General features: G+C 46.3%; 3 protein-coding genes across 7 annotated transcripts in view; 2 read left to right on the forward strand and 1 right to left on the reverse strand.

Moving 5' to 3' along the window:
• Positions 1–405: 405 nt before the first annotated feature.
• Positions 406–10891, reverse strand: ENOPH1 (enolase-phosphatase 1). Its single transcript, XM_075751359.1, has 6 exons — positions 10287–10891; positions 6377–6478; positions 5399–5601; positions 2991–3123; positions 2602–2725; positions 406–1590 (listed from the first exon to the last, which is right to left on the reverse strand). The coding sequence occupies exons 1-6, from the start codon at positions 10368–10370 to the stop codon at positions 1451–1453; spliced, it is 786 nt and encodes a 261-aa protein (XP_075607474.1). The 5' UTR covers positions 10371–10891; the 3' UTR covers positions 406–1450.
• HNRNPDL (heterogeneous nuclear ribonucleoprotein D like) lies at positions 10446–15511 on the forward strand. Of its 2 annotated transcripts, XR_012835252.1 has the most exons (10): positions 10446–10504; positions 11027–11164; positions 11693–11861; positions 11950–12111; positions 12388–12519; positions 12639–12753; positions 13583–13750; positions 13969–14065; positions 14449–14552; positions 15243–15511. XR_012835252.1 is itself a non-coding variant. In XM_075751358.1 (9 exons), exons 2-8 carry the CDS (start codon positions 11076–11078, stop codon positions 14037–14039), a joined length of 906 nt encoding a protein of 301 aa, XP_075607473.1. In that variant the 5' UTR covers positions 10446–10504; positions 11027–11075; the 3' UTR covers positions 14040–14065; positions 15243–15511. The 2 variants fall into 2 exon arrangements, 1 of the variants encoding a protein (XP_075607473.1); XM_075751358.1 differs by lacking the exon at positions 14449–14552.
• Positions 15512–17156: 1645 nt separating this feature from the next.
• The window catches only part of HNRNPD (heterogeneous nuclear ribonucleoprotein D), an 11489-nt gene continuing 3034 nt past the window's right edge, over positions 17157–25611 (forward strand). For 2 of the 4 annotated variants that reach the window (XR_012835253.1, XM_075751388.1), the window contains exons 1-4: positions 17157–17553; positions 22409–22577; positions 23382–23543; positions 24699–24830. Coding sequence is in view for 3 of the 4 variants with exons in the window: in XM_075751388.1 (XP_075607503.1) it covers positions 17366–17553; positions 22409–22577; positions 23382–23543; positions 24699–24830 (651 nt within the window). In the remaining variant the exon portion in view is untranslated. The remainder of the gene's footprint in view (positions 17554–22408; positions 22578–23381; positions 23544–24698; positions 24831–25611) is intronic. The other 2 variants (XM_075751386.1, XM_075751387.1) reach the window with 2 other exon arrangements.

The raw sequence follows: 25611 nt of genomic DNA on the forward strand, positions 1-25611 counted from the left end.
GTGTGTTAGTATTCTATTTCGGCTGTCCGTGAGGGCAAGCTCAAGCGCAGCCATGCAGAAATGAGTAAGTAGCAAGTGACACCCATGCATGAAGTGCCAGCAGCAGGGAACTGGGGTTTCAGACTCTACCTCCACTATTACTAGGTATAACCTAGCTGTGGCTGTCACTCCTGTGCCCCTGCTGAGCCCCTACTGAAATTGTAAGATGGTCAGGGAGGTAATACAACTTTCTTGGTGGGATAGGGTTGTCTGCTTTAAAGAAAGGACCAGGGAGGGCAAAAGCAGGAAAACAAAGTGTTCACAGGTTTTAAAAAAAAAAAAAAAATTAAAAAAAATTTGCCTTTAGGTGCTGGGATCACTAGTGATGGACAGGAAGGCCTAAATACTGGGATAAAGTGAACACAATGAAAGCAAAGCTCTGTTTTTATTTACTACATTAGGAAAAGCTCCATGACCATCTGATATAAATTGGCACAATTTAGGTAGGGTGGGTGAAAAGGGCAGGGCTTTAATTATTAAATGCAGCAGGATGTGTCCCTCAAGAGCAGTTGTTTGCCAAGGTTTGCTCACAGCTGACCAGTGCTATGAATGTGTGACAGGGTGATGTTGGCTGTTGAGAAGGGGCTCCATGTGTTAGTGCTAAGGGAGATACTTCAGAAACATGGTCAAGCTGACTTTGGTGTTCAGCCAGTTGGATCCCAAGCCCAGCACCATGATGCAGCAGTGAGGTGGGTCTAGAATTTAATTTGTAAAGCTATATTTATATATACATTTCATTCTGGTAGGCTGGCTGTGTAGCTCTAAGCAGCTTCCATATGCAAGTTCTATTGTTTTGTGCCTAGATCTGCTGTGGATATAGCCAAGATTTAAGTTGTTCCTTGTCTAAAGAGCTTGCCTGCAGCAAGGGCTGGCTTTTTCTGTGGCAGCCCATACCTACTGTATTGTAGCCCACAATTGGTATTTTCCTTTGGACATCCTAACCCCTATAACTTTGATAGTTTTTTGACTTAGCCAGCAACCCCACCAACAGGGAGAAGCTCATATCCCCTCTTGGTCCCTGGAGGTCCCTCTGGGACAGGGGGACATACACTTTGTTTGCAGACTCTAAAAATGATAGAGCTCATGGTGGGGCGTCTCAGCACTGGATTTCAATGGGTGAGTCTGAAGGAAGCATCCCCTGAGCTAATTTGCGAGCTGGGAAAGGGTAGGAACAGCAGGGCTCATGGGTGCTGCTTCTCACCCTGTTCCCAGCTCCGGCTGGATGCTGCAGGCCTCTTATTCTACCGCAGAAGGGACCCCACACCACATACTCTCCATCCATACCTGCCCGCGCTAGTTTGCAGGTCCAAGACATGATGTGGGTTTGGTTTTAAATTCTGATTATGGACAGTTACCTAATGTTACACAAGGACAATTCAGGTGAAGCACAGTCTTTTGTGCACTGCTTTCTCTAAGTGGAGGAAGGCAGGAAAAGTTCAGTGAAAGATGAGATGAGGCTGTAATACGACTTCTCATCATCTGTCAGTCCTGCGTTGCCTGGTCTGATCACCACAGCTACGTGAGTATCCGCTTCCTCAGCTGCGTTGGCTTCTGAAACAAACAGAGGTGGGGAGAGTGGAGATGAGATGTGCTTACCGACCTCTCCACGTGAGGGTCTTTAAGGCTTGAAGATGTCCCATAATGGTTGAGACAGAGAGCAGTGTTTGCACGTGGCGTTGAAGGGCTCCTGGCAGACCTGATGTGGATGACTGTAGCTGCCGCGTAATGCGAGTGGATGGGAGCTGGCTGCCTTGCCATCTCCTCCCCTCTCCCAGCTGATGGCTGTCCAAGGCACTGTGCAGCATGCACGAGCAGCTCAATTCCTTTCACAAAGAAGCTGGGCAGTGGTTGGGCTGTGGCCTTAGCAAGTGTGATGGCCCACACCAGGCATCACTTTTCACAAGGCCACAGAAAGATGATACAGGGAAAAGGAGGTAACTGCAAGCTCCCACCACCTCTGCTACCAGGGCTGGGGAGGAGGTAAGGGCTAACTCCTGGGGACTGAGCTGGCTTGGACTGAGATCACAACCCAGTGCCATTTCTGCCAGAAAGACATATCCAGCAAGGGGAGGAAATTAAACTAGCTTCCTGAGCCTGGCTTTTCAGGGGTCAAGTCTTTGCAACCAAAATGTTTTCTTGCTGCTGAACACAACCTAATGGTAAGTGGCACAAAGAACCAGCCACTTGCACGTGCCATGTAGCAGCACAGCAGACATTGCCCACTCCCCTGAGCACAGGTCATGAAAATCACTGACCCTGTTTGTAACTGGGGCATGCCAACTGCTTCAGCAAATGCTCCACTCCGCTTTAAGTCTCTCCTTGCTTGCTGGTGCAAGGGCAGGTTTTCTAGTTGACTTATTTTCCCTCACTGCAGCACTGTTTACAGATACTCCACTACTGTGTGAGAGTCTGGATGTGTATGGAAGGAGCATGGCAGCAGCTAGGGGATGCTACCGAAGTAAGACAGTCTGCAGCATTTCTGGGGTGCTTGTGACAAATCACCAGCATGCATTTAAAGAGCACCTGCCTCCCTCGCACAGGTCCTGCCAGCAGGACACCTACCTTGAGGGACATCGGTCAGGAAGAGGATGTTGTTGGTAGCGCACCCAATACTGGCGGCAATCCTTCTGTAGCTCTCGCTTTCTACCTTGGGGCCTATTTTGGTATCAAAGTGGCCATCAAAGAGCTGAAAGAGAGAGAAAAGCAAAGGCAGTTGCTGAGTGCCACCTCGAGAGCAGAGCTAAACCTCACTCCTTTCTGCCATGGTACTGGGGGGCCGACACAGCCATGCTCGCATACTCAACTGGCTGAGCTTAACTCCCACAGGTCAAACCCACTGCCCCACCTTCCTGTCCCAGACTCTATTCACGAAGCATTACGGCACGGGCAGTTGCGGGAGGGAAGCGCTCTGCAGAGCAAGAAGCTGTAAGGAAGGTGATAAGGTTATCTACCTCTAGGATATCACCTTCTGTAGAGTATCCAAACAGAAGCTTCTGGGCTTCAATGCTGCCTGAAGAGTAGATATAGACCTTCATCCCCGCTTCCCGCCACTTCCGGATGGCTGGAACCACGTCCTCGAAGATTCTGGAGCAAAACAGGACAGCAGGTAAGGGCAAACCCCGAGGCACTTGCTGGGACACCTTTAGCCAGGCACTCTGACAACTGTCCCATTAGTTGGCAAAGGGACGTCATTCTCAATCTGCTCAGGGCTTCTGCAGCTAGGGAGTCTATTTCAACAGCAGATGGTATACTCTTAGCTCCAGCCAACTGAGCAGCTCATTGACTGCTATGCAGACAGCAGCTCTGATGAGCTGTTTCAAACATTTAGCAGGAGTTTCTCCAACCCCTCCAACTTGGAGAGGGGAGCAGAGGTTGAGGCTCCGACTAACTGCCAGGTAGTAGCTGCCCAAAGACAAGCCCAGCAGCAGGGAGCAAAGCTGTGAGAGGGAAGGAGGACCAAAGCTAAGGCAACTGCTGCATAACTCCTAACAGACATGTCTGTTGGTTCCCTCATACCCTTCTCATTTATTTCATGAGACCTCTCCAGTGCTGCACTTAGATGTATGTAAAAGCTCTTTGTATGCAAAGGACATTTACAAGATGAGCGATGTACTGGGGGAAACTGAAGGCTAGAGGATGCTCAGGAGGGATGAAGTGAGGCTGACAAGAAGTCCCTCAATAACACGTGACAGTTGATAAGGAAAAGCCACAGCCTCAGAAGGGCAGGGAGGGTATTTGAGTTTGATACGGCAGAAGGATAAAGAGAGGAGCTGGAGGACATGTCATACCCTGGGAACCGAGTTTTCATCCCAGTCCAAATCACAGCCTTCCCACCTGCACTGCACAGCTCTGGGTGGCCACTTGGGCCAAGGCCCAAAGGTACTGCCCCAAAAAGGGGATCTGAGCACCTTAACACCTGAAGAAAGAGGACTCCAAATAAATGCAAAAGGAGGTGTTGGACTGAGTTTTGCAGACTTGTAGCAATCAGCTGGCCCCTTCATCTCCAGTTTCTTGGCCATCTGTTCAGGGCCTTGTTATGTTACGTATTTAAAAAATAAAAGTTCACTTTTTTTTCATAGTTATTAAATGTCTGTGGTGTCAGCTGAAAATATTTCGAGGTTGTACGGCACCTGCCGGAACTCTCAGCCAGTCTCATGTTTTCACATGCTGAGTTCAGTGCCTGGATTTCAGACACTGATGTGCCGGATACAGTTGGGCAAGGGGGAGGCTTTAGAGATCTCACTCCTTGGAAGCTGCCACGCAGCAAGGCTAGCTCCACAGGTTTTGGGCCACTGTCAGACAATTAGCCCTGTCTTGGAAAAGAAAACCAACAGGATGGCTGTCCCTCTTGACTTGCTTTTGGGTTTTGTTGCTTTCTCTGGCAGATATTCACATTTTCCTGTGAGCTCTTTTTCTTCTTCCTCATTCTTCCTTTGGCAAAACACGTTGTGAACTTAATGGTTTGTTTTACTTCCTTAGGAACTTGAAATGCATAGTTTAACCAAGTATCTCTTGACCTAAATAAGAAGATCAGGCTTAACTCCAGTTGTCCTCGCTTATGTACCCTTATGTTGTGGCTGAAACATAAAGAGGAGCCTGAAGACAAAAAGAAGTGGAAAGGCAGGAGGAAACAACTGAAAGGACCTGACCCTGCAACCCTGGCTTGTTTAGGCTTGTTCCAAAACATGAGTGCAATTCAGGGATAAAAAAATGCAAGACAGAGAAGTGTAAGAGGTTCATACTTGTGCTTCAGTCTTTTGGTTTACCAAGAAATTTCTGTAGAGAAATATTGAGACATTTTCTGAATTTTTAATGCAGAAGATAGTTGTCCCAGATGAATGTTCTGCCAGTAACGGGAGCACAATCACCCTGTGTCACACCTCCGTTACCTTGTTCTGTTTCTCAGACCTTGTCTCCTTTACAGACCCTACCCTGGTGGCTGGAGAACTGGCTGTTCTCCAGCATGTACCTGTCAATTATTCCTTAAGGAGAAACACCCTCACTCGTCATCTTCCCAGTGGGGACTGAGACAACTTGGTCAATCCCAAGGTTACTGTAAGCTTTTGGTTCCCTAGATCCAAAGATTAAGCTCAATGGATTTGTGTTTCACTGCATGATCAAGTTTGAAATGAAGTGTTTGCAGTTGGTTCCATGACAGCAGTGGCCTGGCTTAAGCCACAACTGAACATAAATGTATTGGCTTCTCCACCAAGGTAGTAATCCTATTTGCATTTGTATGTGGGGCTGTTTCCAGGAATACCTTATGAAGCTATTCTGCTAAGAGACATCTAGGAAAGATGTACCCCATACCTGCCCCAGGGAAAGGGGCACACAATTACTCACACACACAGTTACTCACTCTCCTTTGACGTGCCCGGTTGCATAGGCTGCCCTCCACATGTGACCCTGCAGCTGCTTCAGTGCTGTGGTCTTCCTGTCCAGGGACATCTGCCAGTGCACATTGTCTACAACTGCCTGGATGACCCGCTCCAGCTCTTCTTCCCCGCTCCCGCTCTCCAAAGGGATCGGCACGGCCCCGTCCAAACTGGAGTCCTCCTGAGCCTGGAAATCATCCATGATAAAAACAGGTGAGGGAAGAGATGGAACAGTCTCAACATCTCAGTTTAGGAAAGGGGTCTAACACCTGCATCAATCCACCTCTGCGTAGGGGACAGCTTGAACTGCCCTTCGTATGAAGGGTTACAACATTAATTGAATGCTTTTCTCAATGGGAAATTCAGACTTCAGTAGTGTCTAGAAACACTTGCTTGGACTGTACTTTCCAAAACCAACAATTAGCACTAATGTAGCTGTATTGTTAATACTCTAATGAGAATTATATTTGCTTAACTATTTAATTACTGAAATTAAGGCAAAGAAGCAAATGCATCCGTTGGCTTCAGACAGTCATAGGTCTCAAATTGATACTGTGTCCCTGTGCAGAGGCAGGATATGCTGCCCTGTGCAGGACAAGTACTCTGCCATCCCTTCACGCTGCTTCCCAAACAGGCACCTGGAAGCTGCAGCTGGTGGATTCAGCAAGGGCACAGTGCAGGCACAAAGCTGACAAGACATGGTTCAACCCCCACTCAGGGGCTGTGAATACCAAAGCGAGCTGAGGGAAGCAGTTGAGCTGCTGCCTACCAAGCACCAGCCCTTCCCCAAGCACAGCCTCAGGGGTTGGGTGGGGGACAATCAGCCCCTTGAGGCAACCAGCTTCTGTGGGGGGCAAAGAGAGATATGGGCTCATGTTGGGTGACTGGGGGAGACTGAGTGACCTGAAGTCTCAGGCATGCTGTGAAAAAACCAGACACACGGCATAGCTCCATTACTTAACCTGTTTCCTTAGAAGTCCGACGTCCTGCTGGCACTCCTCCTCCTCCCAGTGAGCACGCAGATACTCTTTCACATTGTCTTTGATGTAGGGGAACAAGGTCTCCTGGCAGCACACAAGAAAAACAGGCAGCTCCTTTAACCTGGCAGAGGTAAGGCAGCTTGCTTTTAAAGCAACTGTTTGCACATGCTGGTATGTACAGTTATTTTCTCCACTTGAGCTTCCCCTACCGTACTGCAGTTTGCAAAACTGCCTGCCAATGGTGTCTGCCTGGTTGCCGGCCAGAGCCAACCTTGGGCCAAGATTAGTGCCGGAGGATTCTTTGCACAAATGCTTATGTAGCCGCAATTTTTAAATCCCAGGATGGAAAGGTGGGTGATAACTTTTCCTGGGCTTGCCAAAAAAATGTCTCAAATGGCAGATGTGACCCCAAGTTCCCATCAGCTGAGGAGTACAAGGCTGACTGTGTACATACTCTGAACTGACAAGTTATACTACTCTATTTTTAATGGAGTGCTTCTCCTAACCAAGGTTGTTCTGAAAACACATCTCAACTTCTCACCGGAGCTAGCAGACCTTTTTAAAAAGAAAGGTCTAGCCCAGTGACACTGAGCTCCATAGGACATTCTTGCAAATGAAATGGGGTTAGGGAAAAGTGCCAGAGGAGAATTACAAACCTTCCTGGAGATCCCAAGGGCAACCAGAAGTAATTACAAATTGCTGTCATTAGTGGTGTTTCACAATTGAGAAGCCACAAGGAGCCACCAGGATGGCATCTCTGGGTGCAGGAAGAGCCTCAGGACAAGGGGAAGGGCAGGGAGCTCCTTCCTTTGGGTACAGAACCAAACTTTTGTTAACTGAAAAATTTGGGATGGAGCAGAGATGGGAGGAAACTAGACTGAGCTCATCTCTCCTCAAAAAATGGCCAGTGGTATTTTTCTTCTCACTGTATGTCACCTTTAACTTATTACTGAATTAAGGAAACAGTGGTCTTGAGAGCGTGATGTGGTGGCAGAACTGCAGGATTTTCTATTACTCCAATATTGCATTTTCCATGTTGTATATTTTTAAAACAATGTAAATTTAGAGGAAAGGAAAATCTCTTAAATGCCTAGAAAATTACCACAAACTTGTCTAAGGAAATCAACAGCCTTGTAATACCCCCAGTTACTTTCTCATTTCCTTTATTTGAGCTTAGTTGCTTTCAAGCTATCTTTTAAATTGTAGAGGAAATTAAAGAGTATCCACTGGGAAATGCAACCAACCCAGTGACTTGGTTTAACTTCCCTTACAAGTTGGATGTCAAAAGGTCCCAACTGCTTTCCAAAAGCAGTATTTCATGCTCTTGTGCTGGGAAAGAAAAACTTCCAAACAGCCTCCAAAAGCGCAGTGTATTCCATGATTCAGTGGATTTTAAAAGGATAAAAGCCTTGGCCCATTGGCAAATGCATCTGTCTGGTCCAAGAGGGGACACCCATGTGACAGCTGGAGTGGTGGACAGACAGTGGAACAGATGATTTACTGATGTCAGGAGTGATCCCAGGCAATTATGTACTATGTTTAAAAGGCCATGAGTTTGTGTGGAAGAAAGACTCCTTGCATCCTGCAAGGAAGTACCTCCATCACTGAGACTTCAGCTTTCAGTAAAAATTGGCAGCTGCAAACTCTTGAACAGGTTTAACCAGGGCTGTTACCGACCTTTGTAATTTCACCCGCTTCTCTTTTATCTTGGCTAGCAGGAGACCTAAGCCTGCCTGCTGTGCATAGCTCCCATCACTCTGTTCATCTCCTGTGCATGCTGAGGAGATGGGTGCTATCGCCCCACCACACCACACTGTCGGACAGCCAGGCTCCTCAGCGATGTCCAGCCCCAGATGTGGCTGCCCTGACACAGCTCGGCAGGATGGAGAAACAGCCATCAGCAAACAGCTTGACAGCCTGCCTAAGCCTTCGCAACTGCTCACAGCAATGTTAAACCCAGTATAGAAAGGGTGGTATTTTTACTGTGAGTAGACACCCACATAGCATGTTGTACTCAGCACTTACAAGATTTCAAGCAACCAGGGTCAATTTCCCTCTCAATGCCCATGCAAACTGTCACAATGTTCAGTGAAAATCTGCTCTTTTACAGGAGATCTGGCAAATCCCAGGGGATGTAGTTCATCAAATTACATCTCTCCCCTGCCATCTACTTTTCTCTGCCAGGGTGGACCTAGCAAAAGAGAAGACTTGGTGACCTCTAACTAGGGGTCACCAAATATTGTCTTTTCTGGTATCTTTCCTTAATCCACCCATTAACTGGCTCATCTTATTTCCTTACTTTGCATATTCAATAATTCTAATAATAAAGAAGGGATTAAATAAAATCCTTTAATATTAAAAAATAAAATGCCTGCAGAACCAAAGTGGACCTTTTAAGGGAAATAATAGAAATTATGGAGATTAACTGAAAGTCCAAGTGAAATAACTTGTTTAAAGCATTTTCAGGATTTCCAACAAACTGAGTTTTATTGAAAACTGTAACTCATTTGGCCTCCCTGCAACAGAAAGACTTTGAGTAGGAAACCATCCCAGGCGTATCGTACATTATTTGCACAACAGCAAAATGGATTCAAGGTGGATATATCCAACTTTGTTGCTCTGTTAGATATTTACTAAGAAATCCAAGCTGTTCAAACTGTTTAAATTGAAAGATATTGAGGGGAGGGATGCAGCTGTAATGCCATCTAGACCTGAAGTTTCTTCAAGAGCACTGAAAGAACACGGACAGAAAAGATGTAGGTCATGTTGTTCATCTGTCAAACTGTGTTACCAGAGACACCTAGAAAGCCTGGCAAGGCTTCTGCCCACCATGTAGGTCACAAAGCACCTTTGTAAACTACTGGAAAAAAAGATCCACCAAAAGCTATAACATCTCATAGAGAAATACAGGTTAATGGCAAGAATGGAATGATTCCATTCGACATCTTAAACACAAACAAACTGCTCTCTCCTGTGAAGCACATGAGCCTGGTTAGGGATGAAAACCTCTTGGAGAGGAGGCACCTGCAGTGATTGGAGAACTGCATATTTTAATAGCATATTTACAGTCATTTGTCCTGATGCCTCTTGCTGGCCTTACAGACTTCCCAGTCCCCTAGCTTCTGCACCCAAACCAACATTTTCAATAGCCTAAAGTCTTCTCCTAGGCAAGCGAAGCAAGGGAAGCCGCTTATATGTATTTGCTGTTAGTACAATCCTTTTAATGTACCCTTGATGACTCTCTGTGCTACCCTCTCCCTATACTAGTCCTGTGCATGCTGGAGGAAGGACATACGTCTCTGGTGACACCAGAGGCATCTGACTGTACCACCCTTTTGAAGTGAAAAGGCAGTGGATAACCCCAGGATAGTACTTCAGGCTCTCTGCAAACTCGGGTGAGGTCCTGCAGCTCCAGCCATCTGAGCAACAGTGATGCTCGAGGGCATTTCCTAAATGAGGCTGAGCGAACTCCAACTGCCCTATATCCATGAAAAAAAAATCATTTGCTGCACTTTCCTGGATCTGAATAGCTCCCTGTTCTCCTGCCCACAAAAGAGGCAGGCAATCGGTTAAAGGAGACATATTTTTTCATGAGCATTATTCAGAAAAACACAGAAAAATGTGTCACGCTTTTACGCTTCTGAAGGAAACTCGGGCCTGCCCTGTGCAGGGCTGCAGCGCTGGGAGAGGCGCTTCTTCCCCGCAGAGGGGCCGTGCCAGCGAAGGGGACTTGAAGTCACAGAAATCCGGCCGGCGCAGCGTGCCCGCCCCGGCTGCCAGGGTTTGGGGGGATCATGATAGTAACAGCGATGCTAACGGAGCCCCCCGGCAGTGCCGGCAGGGCTCTCGGCCGCGTGGGGAGGCCGCTGCCGCCCTCCCCGCCGGGTCTCACCTGGACAAAGGCGATGGGGGTGGTGGTGCCCTCGATGTCCAGCAGGATGGCGCGCACCTCCGCCGGCACCGGCAGCACGCCCATAGCGGTGGCACGTGCGTCGCGGGGCGCACCGGGTGAGCGCGGCGGCGGCGGCGGCGGGCGCTCCGCCCTGCGGCTGCGGCTGCGCGGGGGGGCGGGCCGGACTGTGCCGTGCTGCTGCGGACCGCGGGAGGTGAGTGCGGCGGTGGCGAGATCCCGGCGGCGGGGAGTGCAGCGCCAGCTGTGCCCGCCCCTGGAGCGCCCGCCCCGCCGCCTCCTGAACGGCGTTTCTGGGTTGCACGTTATCCCCCCCTCCGCCCAGCCCCGGCGCCGGTGTCCGCCTGTCCCGGTCCCCTACTCCCCGTCCTCGCCCAGGGCAGCGACCGCCGCCTCGCCCCACGGCCCGCGGCGCGAAGGGTGCGGGGAGCACCAAGCACGTGGAGGGGCGAGGCAGGCGGTGATGGTGGCTGCACGCCGCACTCCGGGCACCGGGGCAGGGCACGGCCGTACCGGCACCGCACCTGGAGCGGCCAGGCTGGGGCCTGTGTGCTCGGGGAGGACCGGCCGCCTGCCGGCGGGCGGGTACTGCAGCCCCGCTGGAAGCCGCCAGGGGCGCTGCGGCGTCGAGCGAGAGGGCGGCGCTGATTGGCTGCCGGTGCGGCTATATAAGGGCGGCGCAGGCGGTGCCCGGATCTCTTCCGCCGCCATTTTCTCGCCAGCGCAGGTCTCCGCCGCTCGTCTGAGCAGTCCCGCCACCCTCGCACCGCCATGGAGGACACGACTGAGATGAGCGGTGGCCCGGAGGAGTTCGCTGAGGGCTCCAAGATCAATGCGAGCAAGAACCAGCAGGACGACGGGTAGGGCTGGAGGGGTCGCGCCTCTATATCCCTCACTCGCCTTCCTGGGCCTTGGCGGGGGGGGGGGGTGGCCCCTGGCGGGGCGGGATCCGGCGGGGCGGAGCTTCCCCCTCCCTACGCCAATGGCCGCGCCCGCCTTTGTGTCCCGAGCCGGTGACCCAGTTTCGATGGGGCGCGGGGGCGGGACGCTGCCAGTCAGGGGGCGTGACGTCACTGGCAGCCTATGGGTGCGCGCGCTGCTGGCGGGCTCGGGGCGGGGGGGGGGGGCGACGGCGCGCAGACCTGGCCCACGTGTAACGGTGAGGCCGGGCCCGGACAGCCGCTGCGGCTTCCTTGGTGCTGCCCCTGCAGCCTGGAGCAGCGGGCGCGGCTGTCAGGCCCTGCAGGCCGAGCCGGCTGGCCGTGGCTACCTGATCGCCTTTGGCTTGCGGTGGCCGCGAGTGAGCTTGCTCCGTGCTCCACGCGTGCATTTGCATCCAGCTGTGTGCGTGTACATACGCGTATTCCTATGTACTTATTGCGTTTCAGGAAAATGTTTATTGGAGGCCTCAGCTGGGACACCAGCAAGAAAGATTTGACAGAGTATCTCTCTCGGTTTGGTGAGGTTGTGGATTGTACGATTAAAACAGACCCAGTCACTGGGAGGTCAAGGGGGTTTGGGTTCGTGCTCTTCAAGGACGCTGCCAGTGTGGAGAAGGTGGGTGGATTTATTGTGGATCGATGGCACAAAGCCTGCCTGGGTCACTGTAGTGATCTGAGACTTTGTTTCCTTGTGTGCTGCTTAGGTGTTGGAACTCAAGGAACACAAACTGGATGGGAAACTAATAGATCCTAAAAGGGCAAAAGCTCTAAAAGGGAAGGAGCCACCAAAAAAAGTGTTTGTTGGTGGGTTGAGTCCAGATACATCTGAAGAACAGATTAAGGAGTACTTTGGCGCTTTTGGCGAGGTACAGTATGATAACATATAACACAAGCTCTGGTTTTCAAGTACAGTGTTGCCTCAGTCTTAAGACAGAAGATTTTTTTAGGAGAGAGCTGGCTCAGGCTTACATAAAACTAGGAATTGTTGAAACTATATGCATGTTAATGATTCCATAGTGTAATGAGCTGATATATAGCTGTCAAAAGCAGTTGGCATAAACATTGGACTGCTGAAGGGTTCTGATAGCATAAAAAGTGGCTTATAGATTTCATGCGGTTTTGATAGGTACTTTTGATTTCAGATTGAAAACATTGAGCTTCCCATGGACACAAAGACAAATGAAAGGAGGGGCTTCTGTTTTATCACGTACACAGATGAAGAGCCAGTAAAGAAGTTACTAGAAAGCAGATACCATCAAATTGGTTCAGGCAAGGTACGGAAGCTCTTGTTCTTAGCATGTGAAATAAACAATCTCTGTGGGATTCCCTGAAAGCACCTCATAAAATTGAGCCTCAAAATTCTTGATGAGTTAAAGAATTTCTGTCTTTACAGTGTGAGATCAAAGTAGCACAGCCCAAAGAGGTATACAGGCAGCAGCAGCAGCAGCAGAAAGGAGGAAAAAGCAATGCAGCTGGTGGACGAGGAGGTGGAAGGGGGCGTGGACGGGGTGAGTGTTTTGGATGTTGAAATTAATGTACATGTTTAAGTGTCTGTACCAAACACTAAGATATTTGTAGATATTCCAGGTTTTGGGCTGCATGCATATCTCATGTTTAAATTGAATGTGGAAAGTAGCCTTTCAGTAAATGGTATTTTGATGATTGTGGTTGCTTGTGGAAGCTTAAGAATCTCTTTTTGCTCTGCTTGTGCTCAAGTGGTGAAGTGGCAAGCTGGTTGTAGGGTGCTTTTGTATACCCACAGTTGGCAGCATAGCTAAATGGATAGTGCAATTATCCTTTCAGATGAAGGGATACACTATTGGTTGGCTCTTGGGTGAGAAACCATGAGCTATTTGGTAAACAGGAAGACAGTCACTTTGCTACACCTTGCAAATAGATGAGAAACAATCAGCTGTTACTTTACAAGTTGATACATCTCAGTCTTAAAAAATCAAGCAGTCACAACCAACACAATGCAGTAAAGCGGATCCTGTGGTATAACTTGGTGTTCAGGCAATTAAAGGTCCCAAATGGAAGTTAAGGGAGTACATGTAGTGTATGCCTTCAGTGTTGTGTTTTGTTTTTTCTGTCTGTTTTATGAGCTGGACTACTTACTGTCTAACATTGTTGTGGGTGATAAGATCTTATTACCCATCTCTCATATGCAAATGAGATGCCTCAATTCTTTTTAGAAAATTATTTTTCTTGGGAAGGTAAGAGGATTCTTACAGGTAGTAGTTCTGGCATAGAAAGATTGCCATAGAAAGTTAGATGAAGTGATATAGGAGAGGAGTGAAATAATAAGTTCTGTAACTTAAATGCTGTATTTGGTTTCAGGTCAGGGACAAAACTGGAATCAAGGATTTAATAACTACTATGATCAAGGATATGGAAACTATAATAGCGCTTATAGTGATCAAAGCTACAGTGGCTATGGAGGATATGACTACTCTGGGTACAACTATCCCAATTACGGATATGGGCCGGGATACACGGATTACAGTGGTAAGTGGGTTTTAATCTCATTCCAGATAACAATAGCATGCATCTTTAAACAGAGACCTCTCTTAGTAACTTGTTCTGTAACACCTCTTATTCATAACGCATGGCTCTAAGGAGTAGCCCTGTTGGTGTACTGTATGGGAACAATTTCTTTCAGAGTGTTAGATGTTAATCTTGATGCTTCTGGGTTGTTTATGTTCCCCCCTCCCTGTTATCTACAGGTCAACAAAGCACATATGGAAAGGCTTCTCGTGGTGGCGGCAATCACCAAAACAACTACCAGCCGTACTAAAGCAGTACCTATACTTGAGGAAACAGGTGTGTACATGAGTGCAAGGTCCACTCTGAGTATGTCTAATCTAATTTAAAGATCAATAGACAAATGAAGAGTAAAAACTTGCATAGCATGACTTTTCCTTTAATTAAGCTTTCGTTAACTTTAAAAAATACTTTTTCTTTAAAACCAGCTTTGCCTACAGTGTCTATAGATCTTTAACTTTGTAAAAACGTGACTTTATCTTCTTTAGTACTTCAGAAAAACATAAGAGTTTTTCTGTTTTGCGTTGTGTACCAGGTGGTCTAGAGGAATAATTAAACTTATTAGAAGTATTAACAGGTAAAGTACTGAAATGGGTACAACTTAAGGAAAACAAGAATGTTGTCTTCTAACTCTGACATTATACCTTGTTTGTACCCGCCAGCGGGAACTTCATTGCAGGCCGTGTGTCACCCTGACCACGTCTATCTCTGGGGTCGCACGTTGCAGGCAGAGCGCAAGGCATACACCAGAAAACGCTGTCCTGTGGTATGGTCTCTTCCAACTTCATGTACCAGCGTAAAGATTAAAGTGGAAAACTTCAGACTTTGGCTTCTTTTTTTTAATCTTTTTGGAGATTAAGTGTCTTAACTTAAATGGTTTTTTACAGGAGTTAAAGTACATAAATGCCTTTACAGCTTAATCATTTGGTCTTCTGTTTAGTGTTGTATTTCAATTGTGGAACCTCATTTTAAGTGTGCATTCTTTAAGATTTAATGCTTGCTTTTTTCTTTTTATAGCTAATAGTGAAATCTGCAAACCAAAACGAACTTTTAAATCTGGAAAAACATTAAAGATCATATGCACGTGGACCAAACTAAATCGGCCTGACTTGTGTTTGCACAGCAGTCGTTTAGATAGATAAACAAATAATTGGAAACCCTTTTGGCAGTCTTTCCAGTGGAAAAGAAACTGATCCAGAGCCTGATTAATAGTCTAAATTGGATGTGGTTTTTGTTCTGGAACAGCTTCCTAAATAGGCTGAATGGCTATATTTGGGAAGATAAATTACTGATGGGTAACAAAACCTCTTGTGTTACCTTAATAAATATGCATATGATCTTTAATAATGAAGAAAGGAATATATAGAAGACTTAAAGCAGTTCATGAAAATGGACCTTTTAACGATTCTTGTAGTAACTTGCACAGATCTAACAAACATTTTTTCTTGGTTTTTAGGTAGAGATACTGCAACAAAGCCATCTTGCAGCGCATCGTGAGTGAATGGAGGGTGGTCTCCGTGAGAGGAAATTACTATTTTGTAAAAGACTTTTAGTGTACGACACAACTGTGTCCAACTGTACATAGCAGCTGACTAGTTTTCTTTTATGGTTTTTACTTTCTTTTTGCCATTCATGTTATGACACAATGTGGACTTGTGTTTATACAAACTTTATTTGTATAATTTCATGTTAAAGGATTCTCTAATAAATGCTTACTTAAGTGAACGTGTAGTCTTGCTGTTGGCTGTCAGCTTACAGTGTTACAACTATATTTTTATTTGTATAGAAGGGCAGGTACCTTTCTGGAGATCATAAATGGCCCAAGACAAAATAGTGTGTCAGTACAACCCACTCCTTTTCCTGACCTGTCTTGAGAGCACCATAGTATAGTGCCGTGAGTTAGCATCACTGTGGAAGACAGCAGAGTTGTCTCCTGTCAGCTGCAGAAAAGAGGAGAAAGTAGTCTGTGGCACAATACTGCCAATTTCATACACCTCAAGAGAGGGATCTACTACTACAGCAGCACCTTTCTTACTCTGATAGCACTGCTTGAGGGGTTGGATAGTGAGATCTATATCACCTTTAAAGGTTTTTCAAGTACTTAGGTTCTAGAATACTCAAGGCTATAACTCTTAATTACTTCCCTAGAGCAATTACTCCCTGTCTCTTCCAATTCAGCAACTAATTTCTGTACGAGTTGGAATCTGTTCCTTCAAGTTAGATCCTGTACTGGACTCTTTTCAACTGGAACAGAAAACAGGTTTCCCATCTTGTGATACTAGCAAGCAACTTAACAAAAGCCTGAATGAATGATTGCTGGAGAAGGGAAACTGCTTTAACCAGCAGGTTGTTTTTTGAATAGGAGAACAGCTGGGATGGGTAAGTGAGCATACACATTTTGCCTAAGGCCAAAGGATTGCAACAGCCTTAAGGGTTTTTTTTGCAGCACAAATACCTAGTCATGCATCAGAAGTAAACCTTGCTTGTTAGAAGAGGAAGGTGAAATTCACAGGGGAGACTGGTCTTGCAAACTTCTAAAGGGAGCAGTCTAGGTAGAGGTGTCTGAAAGTTTCCAAACTGTATTTTCAGTGTTTACTTCTCAGGCAGCTGGTATTTTCTTCTCTTGTCCTACAGAAGAGCTGTGTATCATAACTGCTGTGAATTTAAGCAGTTGCTAGATCTGGGGAGGTTCCTGCCATCTTAGCAATTAGATTGGATGAGAAGACTCACTGACATCGCTGGCTACAAACTAAAGAAACGGCAGACGCCGCTGAGAGAAGCCGCAGCAGCATGTGAGTTTGTACTCCCAAGTTAACCAGAGTGGAGCTGGATGTAGAAGCTGTCCTTAACAGTGGTGCCTCTAGGTGGCTGCAAGCACTGCTCTCTCTTGCCACAATGTGTCTAAGAGCCAAGGTTTAGTTCAACCTGTAGCAAATTACGTTTTAAATTTAAAAGTGGTTGGTTTGGTGGGTTTGCTTTGTTGTTTTGTTTGTGGGTTTGTTTGTTTTTAAAGTTTAGTTTTGGTACTTTCAGGCCCTAGATATTCCAGGGGCCGTGTGCAGGTTGCGAGGTGCCCAGGACCTCGGCGCAGGCCAGCCGTGCAGGCTCGGGTCCCTGCAAGGCTGAAAGCCACATCGGGCAGGTGCCCATCAGCTGTCCGATGGAGGGCGTCCCCGGCCTTACTTCGAGCCGCCGCTCGCCCTGTGCCGTGCTCCGCAGCGGCCACCCAAAAGCCCTGCTGTTGGCGGCAGGCCGCCCCAGAAGAGACGCGGCGCTCACGGGCAACAGTCGCCAACCGACAGCTCCAACGGCTCCGGGGACGACGCGCCCCCCCCGCAGCGTCTCCCTGGGAGGCGGTGTCACGTGACTGCGCTCGCCGCGCTCCTTCCGTCCGCCATTTTAGGTTGGATCGGTGGCGGCGCCATTAAAAAAAGCGAACGAAAGGAGGAGGGCTCTGTGCGCTCGTCTTGTCGGCGGGGCCGCGAGCGGGGCTAAGGCCTCGGCGGGGAGGGGGCAGCGGGGCCGGGGGCGGCGGGCAGTCGCCGGCCGGCGCGGGTCAGCCGCAGCGGCGGCGCCGCCATGTCGGAGCAGCAGTTCGCCATGGACTCGGCTGTGGCGGGCGCTGGAGGCAGCTCGGCGGAGCCGGTGGAGCAGCCTGAGGGGCTGGCGGGGACTGGGGCGGGGAACGCCGACGGGGGAGGCGGCGGCGGCGGGATCGAATCGGAGGGAGCCAAGATCGACGCCAGCAAGAACGAGGAGGACGAGGGGTGAGCGGTGGGGGGCGGTACAGGCGCCCCGCGGCTTTTGTCTCCTTGGCGCTGTCCTGCTGGGGTGGGAGTCGGAGTCTGGCGCCGCTTGGCCTGGCCGGGCCCAGCGCGGCCCCACTTGTAGCCCTGTTTGTTTACTTGGCGTCGCGGCGACGTCACGTACCGGACCGGGCTGGCGGGGGCGGGCTGCCGGCGGGGCTCGGGCGGGTGGCGCCGCTTGGGCACCTCCGCCTTCCCCTTTGTCGGGAGCACCGAGGCGTGACGAGCAGGGTAGAGACCCCCGCGCCGCGACAGTGACTGCGGCGAGCCGGGTAGCGCTGCTCGCCCCGGAACGGAGCGGCTCGGGCGGTAGCTGGTGGCTCACCTGGAGGGTGCAAACCTAAACGCCCCTCAGGGGCTTGGCGTGCTCTTGGAAGGTGCAGCGGGGTCGGTAGCTCGTTTGGTCTTAGGCATTGTAGGGAGTCGGGGGTGATACTGTGCTCTGGGTCGGTTTCAAAACTAGCTGGAGTAGCGATGTCACAGAGTTCCAAATGGTGCTATCAAGTGGGGAAAGTTTCATGTCCATCAACCCAAATCCCACGGCAGTTGGCAGTGAGTGGTCCTGAGGTGCACATCTGGTGTGATGTGTGTCAGATTACAAACTTTTTTTTTGAGGATGTTTTTTCATAGATTGTAGAATGGTTTGGGTTAGAAGGGACCTTAAATATCATCTAGTTCTAACCCTCTGCCATGGGCAAGGACACTCTCCACTAGACCACGCTGCCCAAAGCCTCATCCATCCTGGCCTTGAACACTTCCAGGGAGGGGGCATCCACAGCTTCTCTGTGCAACCTGTTCCAGTGCCTCACCACCCTCATAGTGAAGGGTTTTTTTTTCCTTATATCTAATCTAAATCTCCTCTCCTTAAGCTTAAAGCCATTGCCCCCTGTCCTATCGCTCCATGCCCTTATGAACAGTCCCTCTCCAGCTTTCCTGTAGGCCCCCTTTAAGTACTGGAAGGCTGCTATAAGGTCTCCCAAGAGTCTTCTTTTCTCCAGGCTGAGCAACCCGAACTCTCTCAGCCTGTCCTCATAGAAGAGGTTTTCTAAAAGTTAACGTGTGGTGTATGTGTTAAGGACTGTAACTCAGTGGAGCTGAATGCTCAGCTTGCAATCACTCAGTGTTGCCCTGTGTTGCAAACAGAAATGGTATGTCAGTTGCCTGTCAGTGAGAGGCATGAGGCACCTTGACTTCTTCCCCCCCGCCAATCATTCCTCCTCTTGTCATGAAACTTGCTGTGAGAAAGATTGCTTTACATGGCAGCATAATGAATGAAGGCAACTTTTAATCTTCTAAGGGTCTCTACCTGATGCTTTGCATGTGGCAGTGTCGCTTTTATAGAGCAGGTGAAATTCACGTGTAATAAATCCAGTTATAGAACAGGCTGCTGCTGTATGCTGTCTCAGGCCAATAAGAAGCCCAAGCTTCAGGTCTTCAGAAACTAAACTGGATAAAGGAACACTAACTACTGTGTTCTGTAGAGACTTGCTGCGAAACCTTCCTGAGTGTCTTCCTCCTTCTGTAATAATCAGGGATGTTGCTGAGAGCAGGGAGAGAGAGCAGGAACCGTTTTTGAGTGTTTTGCTAGGACTAGTGAAAACTTAGAATGTTTTTGTTACTTCTCACCTGCTCTTAATGGCTTTAAGTACCTTTGCAGTTTGCATAGCTTGTTTTACTTTTTGCCCTTGAATACACACCTATTAAAGGGTTTTCATGAGAAGCCCATCTTTCGAGTCAGCACAGCCTATAAAAAGTTGTCACTGAGTGGTGCAGTGACATTGGGCAGTGATTACATGTAGCATACATTGACTTGTGATTTAGTTCAGTCGTTTTTTTGACCTGTCAGTTCTTGCTGGAATGTCACTTCTTGCTGGGTAATGCTGCACAGGAAACAGTGTTTTGACAGCTCTCTTTATAGTAGAGGGGAAACACTAATCCTTGTTAGCTGCTGGATGCAAGTACATCAGTGTTTCCTTGGCATTAGCAATTAGAGATGGTGTCTTCAGGAGAAAACAGTTCACAGGTTCTTGTACCCTCAGATCTCCTTAGAGAGAACTGTGGACTTGAGAAATCCATGTTGGCAACTGCCAGACAACCTACTGACTAGCCTGTTGGAGAAAGGCCAAAGCCACTAGTCGTGGTGATGTCTGAGCTCTGTTTAGCTAAGTCTGAAGTTTGAAAGCTTTCTCATTATGCTTCTGGTAAGTTACTTTGGAAAACTGTTTGTGCTGATGTGATTTACACCAGCCAAACTGTGGTTTGGGAAATGTACATTTTTTACAAGCTTTTGACAGCACTGTGACGTTGCACCTTAATTGTTGTGCTAGTGTTTGTGTTGTAGCCTTGATCTGACCTCAGTTTTGCAGTAGTCTGTCAACTTCTGTAGTGGCAAGCTGAAGCAGTCATGTTTTGCTGCTCTGTAACTGGACGCACAGATGCAGTTACTGCATGGTGGGAGGAAAATCCTTCAGAGGACTGTCAGTTTCAAACTTGTATTCTTGGTCTGTCATGTGCTTAGTGATATAAAGCAGTGTTTTGTACATTAATGTTGATTGTTAATAACTATAAAACAGGTTTTGTATGTTTATGTTAATGGTTTGTTGATCACTGTAAAACAGGTGTTTTGATGTCACATAGCAAATGTATGTTCGGTAGTAACTGCTAGAGTATCACTGTCCCCCATGTGTCAGAAATAGGATGCTGCAACCTTTGTATGTGTTCTGTTTTGTTGCTTAAACAAACAAAAAAGTACCTTAATGATGGATGACTACAAGAAAACAAAGCATCCTTTGAATTACTGTCTTTACTGTTCTGAGGCTGCTGGTTTACCACTATGGACCATTTTTTTCCATATCAGTCCTGAAGACAGTAAGATGTCACGCTAGAAAGGGCTTGTGGTACTTTGTTGAAGAGAGATCTGGAACTAATGGGAAAAGTGGATAAAGGGATGGGAAATCACTGCTCCTGTTTATAGAGTTCAAGAATTTTTATAGAAACATCTGAAGCTCCTGAACCTCCTCATACATATGGAGGTTGGATATGTTTGTCAGAAGCTGAATGCTCTTGTTAATTCTGTAAGAGCACAGCTAAATCAACAGAGTTAGTTCACATGAGCAGCTTTTGTTTAGAGTGTTTGACTTGTAGAAGTACAATGTGATTGTACACGATTGGCAGAAATATTTGTCTGCGTCTGGAAAGTGGAGGAGTTGGAAATGTGCTAAAGTGTTTTTTCAGGTTTTCTGATAACTGCGTGTGATTGTGGAATAAGTTGGTTCAGTGGAAATGGGCAGAGCTTTGTAGAAAGCATTTTTATAGATCATAATGGATCATACTTTTTCTTTTGAGCCTGCTGTAAAAATATTCTCTATCAGTATGAGATCATCTCAAACCAAATACTTTTTTGAATGTGTGCATAAGCCCTGTGCCTAATAACTAGGAATGTTTTATTTGTGTACATGTTGGTTTGATTTTTAGTTGATGCAAATCGTGAAGTGTTTCAAGACACTGGTTCTTGTTTGTTTGGGGGTTTTGGGGGGTTTTTTGTGGCTTTTTTTTTTTTTTTTTGTAGCCTGCTGATGGGATGTGATGGTCATTGTTTGATTCCAAGCTTCCAGTGTGCTTTTGAAAATACAAGTCATGATCAGAGTTATCTGCTGTACATGTTTGCCCAGCAACACTGGTCCTGTAGGTGATATATTGGGAAGATTTCTTGTGATTGTATTGGATTATGCTGGGTGCTTATATCATGTTTTTGGGAGGAAAGATAACTTTTGACCATCCAATACTTTGATTTTTTTACTGCTTTCTGGGGAAGGGAATTTGCCTGAACTTTCTTTATTTCTTTTAGTTTACTAATATTGGCATATGTCCAGTCCAGACTAGTACATAAATGCTTCTGTTTAACTGCACTGCCTTAGAAATCTATTCTCCCTGTGTTTGTTTCATAAGCAATTATGTGGAGGTTCCACAGATAATGGAACTAATCCTGTGATGGGGATGTAAGGAAGTAGTAAAATATCTTTTTGTTACTCTTTGTGGTTTCAGCTGCTTGCTTGCTCCCTCTGTGGCAGGATGGGGGAGAGAATTGGAAGAATGAAAGTGAGAAAACTCATGGGTTGAGATAAAGACAGTTTAATGGGTAAAGCAAAAGCTGTGCACACAAGCAAAGCAAAACGAGGAATTCATTCACTGCTTCCCATCAGCAGGCAGGGGTTCAGCCGTCCCCAGGAAAGCAGGGCTCCATCACATGTAATGGTTACTTGGGAAGATGAACACCATCACTCTGAACGTCCTCCTCTTCCTTCTTCTTCACCCATCTTTATATGCTGAGCATGACATCATACAGTGTGTAATAGCCCTTTGGTCAGTTGTGGTCAGCTGTCCCAGCTGTGTTCCCTCCCAGCTTCTTGTGCACCCCCAGCCCATTCAGTGGTGGGGTGAGAAGCAGAAAAGGCTTTGATCCTGTGTAAGCACTGCTCAGCAGTAACGAAAACATCCCTGTATTATCAACACTGTTTTCAGCACAAATCCAAAACATAGCTCTATACCAGCTACTATGAAGAAAATTAACTCTCTCCCAGGCAAAACCAGCACACAACCGCAGCAGAAGATGGTGCAAAACTTTTGTGTACATGTAAGTCTTTATCTAATCTGGCCAGGATCATTTAAAAAAGTTCTCAAAAAGTGCAGGCCTGGGTGTGTAGTATCACTGATAAAATTCTGCTATTCCTTACATTAGGTAACTGAGCTCATAAAGCTTGAAAGTACAGGATTTTGGGTAACATACATTAATAGATTAACCATCTTGTCTTAACAGGAAAATGTTTATTGGCGGCCTTAGCTGGGACACTACAAAGAAAGATCTGAAGGACTATTTCTCTAAATTTGGTGAAGTTGTAGACTGCACTCTGAAGTTAGATCCTATCACTGGGCGATCGAGAGGCTTCGGCTTTGTACTCTTCAAAGAATCGGAGAGTGTAGATAAGGTAATAATGTAACAAAACAACATGTTCAGTTTTAGGTAGAAGTGATACAGCGCTTGGATGATTGTATGCATAGTTGTTTGTACGTGATCTGTTAAAGATGATTCTGAGATTACAATATATTTAAGATGCTTATTGAAATGGTTTTTTTCCTAAACTGTCTTAGTTGTGATGCAGTGGCCAGGATCAGCAGTGATTCCCAAAGTATGGCTTTGGGTACTTGCAGGGGAGTGTACTGCAAGCCACTGGACTTGAGCACTTTAAAAATATTGTATATAAATGTCTGCTGCCTACTACTGTGAAAGCAGTAATTTACAAATAACTTCAAGTCTTTGCATTGCAGAGCTGCAATGTGAACCCCTATAGAGTAGAACCAGTGGCTTTGGTAGATCTGGGCTTTATCCAAGCAAAAATTAGCTGTTAACCTTTCTAAAATGCTGTTGAGACAGCACACTGAAAAGTTTACACCTTCATTGACCTTTTGTGATACCTAAGGTACAGATTATTTACTTCATGAGGTCTGGGGATGGGATTGTAGACGACTTTCTGAGAAAAGATACACTCTTACTTCCCTTGGGTGATATGTTGCTCCAGATGACTCTTGAAAAGCTTTATCAGAACTCTCTATCAGTGGAAAGTGATCAAAATCATGGAACTGTTTGTTTTGTGCAACAAATTATTGCTGTAATCAAAGTATTGAAATTGAAGCAATAGCATTAACAAAAACTAAGTATAAAATAACTAGGCCTTGCTCAGTGAAACATTTAGCTTGAACCACGAGTAAGATCATGTTTTAATTTTCCACAGGTCATGGACCAGAAAGAACACAAGCTGAATGGAAAGGTCATTGATCCAAAAAGAGCTAAAGCCATGAAAACAAAAGAACCCATTAAAAAGATTTTTGTTGGGGGCTTATCTCCAGACACGCCTGAGGAGAAAATAAGGGAATATTTTGGAGGTTTTGGTGAAGTACGTGGTGAAATACTGCTTATATTTGTAAAACTTGTTCTGTCTTCATAAATTTAGTGATAAAAAGCAGCCCCCAAATGCAACTTGCGTGGATGCTACTATAAGCTCAATGGCCACTGTAGCTCCAGGTGTCTTAGTGGTCAGAATTTAAATGATAAGGATATTAATTACAGGCTTTGAGTTGCATGAACTGGGTTAATGGAAGGAGGAGCAGGGATAAGCCAGAGAGTCAGGAACTGATTCATGGGATGTCTGACCGTCTTGACTGGGACAGATGTGGGAGGCAATGTTTTTGAGCATGCTGCTTTGGTCAGTTGGGTGAGATGCTCTTCAGCCACCTCAGCTGATCTGCTGTAGCACAGATTCAGACAGTTTGCCTCAATTCTTTGCAACTGTGTAGTCTCTGTCTCTCTGTCCCCAGTTTTTTGGTGGTGCAGATGAACAAAATACCACTGCAGTCCTTAAAAGCTGGCCTTGTATGAGTTTGGTACAGCTGCTGCTTCCCTTTTAGTTCTTAGATGTTGCCAGCATCAGGTCATGACAGCTCTGTTGTCAGGGAATTCGGTTGTCATATACCTGCCGTCTTACTACCTTACTGATGGTTCACTCTGGACCATAGACTTTTAACTACTGTTTGTCTAGGCTTAAGTCTCATGTGCCACATGTAAGGAGAACTTTGTGTTTGTAGTCAGGTGTAATACTTAAACATAAAATTTTAGCAGCATTGTGGATAAACAGATCTATGCACTTGCACAAAGCTACATCTTTTTCATACAAAACTTGAAGGTTCAGGTCTGCTCAGGGTTCAAAACACCTAGTTAGTTCAGTCTTAACTGAGTTAAAACTGAAAGTCAAATTGATACTATTTATCCAGCACAACTAAAATATTCTTTGTGTACCGTATTTTGTATGAGTTCCTGAATGGGCAAATGATACTATGAGTTAATTGTGTAAAAGACTTTTTTCTTCTATGAACACTATTTCAAATGAAGGTGATGTTTACGGTGATGGTTTCTAGTGATGTAATACCCTATAAAGGAGGCACATTATCATATTCAAATCTAAATAATTTCAGTTAACAAATACGACCTGTTAGAATAATTTTGAAGTGGCATGAATGGCAGGATAAAAGATACAATCACTGTCTTCTACCAGGTTGAATCGATAGAGCTCCCCATGGACAACAAAACTAACAAGAGGCGTGGATTTTGCTTCATTACTTTCAAGGAGGAGGAACCAGTGAAGAAAATAATGGAAAAGAAATACCATAATGTTGGGCTTAGTAAAGTAGGTGGAGTTTTTCTTAGAGAAACTGAACAATAGAGGGACTTATATTATCACTTGCATCTGTTTGGGGATCATAGTCTGAAAATACCTGTAAGCATTGTTTCTCACATACAGACATTAAGCCTATGAAGTATTTATATAGGTGCTAGGAATAAGTTACTCTAATCTTAACTTCTGAGCTGAGGGGGTTTCTGGTGAGATTTTGTACTGCACCCTCTGTGCGGACAGGGCTGGGCTGCAGCCTGTTTGTTCATTGTGAAGCTCCCACATTCTCTAGCTATGTGGTCAGAGAGTACTGTGTCACTGATCTGTTGTATCAGGCTGCACCGTGTTTTCCTGGTAACTGGATCTTTGTGTGTTTGATATGGAAATATTTTGTTGTTTTAGGTCAAATGACAGTTTGTCTTAGAGTGCTTCCAAAACTGAAATGAGATGGGAAGTTAGGCTTTCCTGTTGGAAGTTACATTCTTTTCAGAAACCTGGTTGAAATTCAGTCTAGTAACAGAAACTCAAAATTGTAGCTGGCCTCTTCATTGGATGAATTTGTAGTGGAAGCTTCAGAACAAAGTTAAGTAAAAATGTTGACCATACTTTCATAACTCAGATTCGATTGCATTTTTCCCAGATAAATAGACCTCAGAGGTCTACTTCAAAGGGAAAACATAAAGACATACAAGGAAACAAGCATCCTTTTCAGAATTGGTTCTATTGGCAGAAAATTAGGAAACTTGAAGTGTTTTTATAATGCCAGTGTCTTACAACTATTTTCAAGATGGAGAGC

The sequence above is a fragment of the Balearica regulorum genome, chromosome 4 (genome assembly GCF_011004875.1).
Source record: "Balearica regulorum gibbericeps isolate bBalReg1 chromosome 4, bBalReg1.pri, whole genome shotgun sequence".
Classification (NCBI taxonomy): domain Eukaryota; kingdom Metazoa; phylum Chordata; class Aves; order Gruiformes; family Gruidae; genus Balearica; species Balearica regulorum.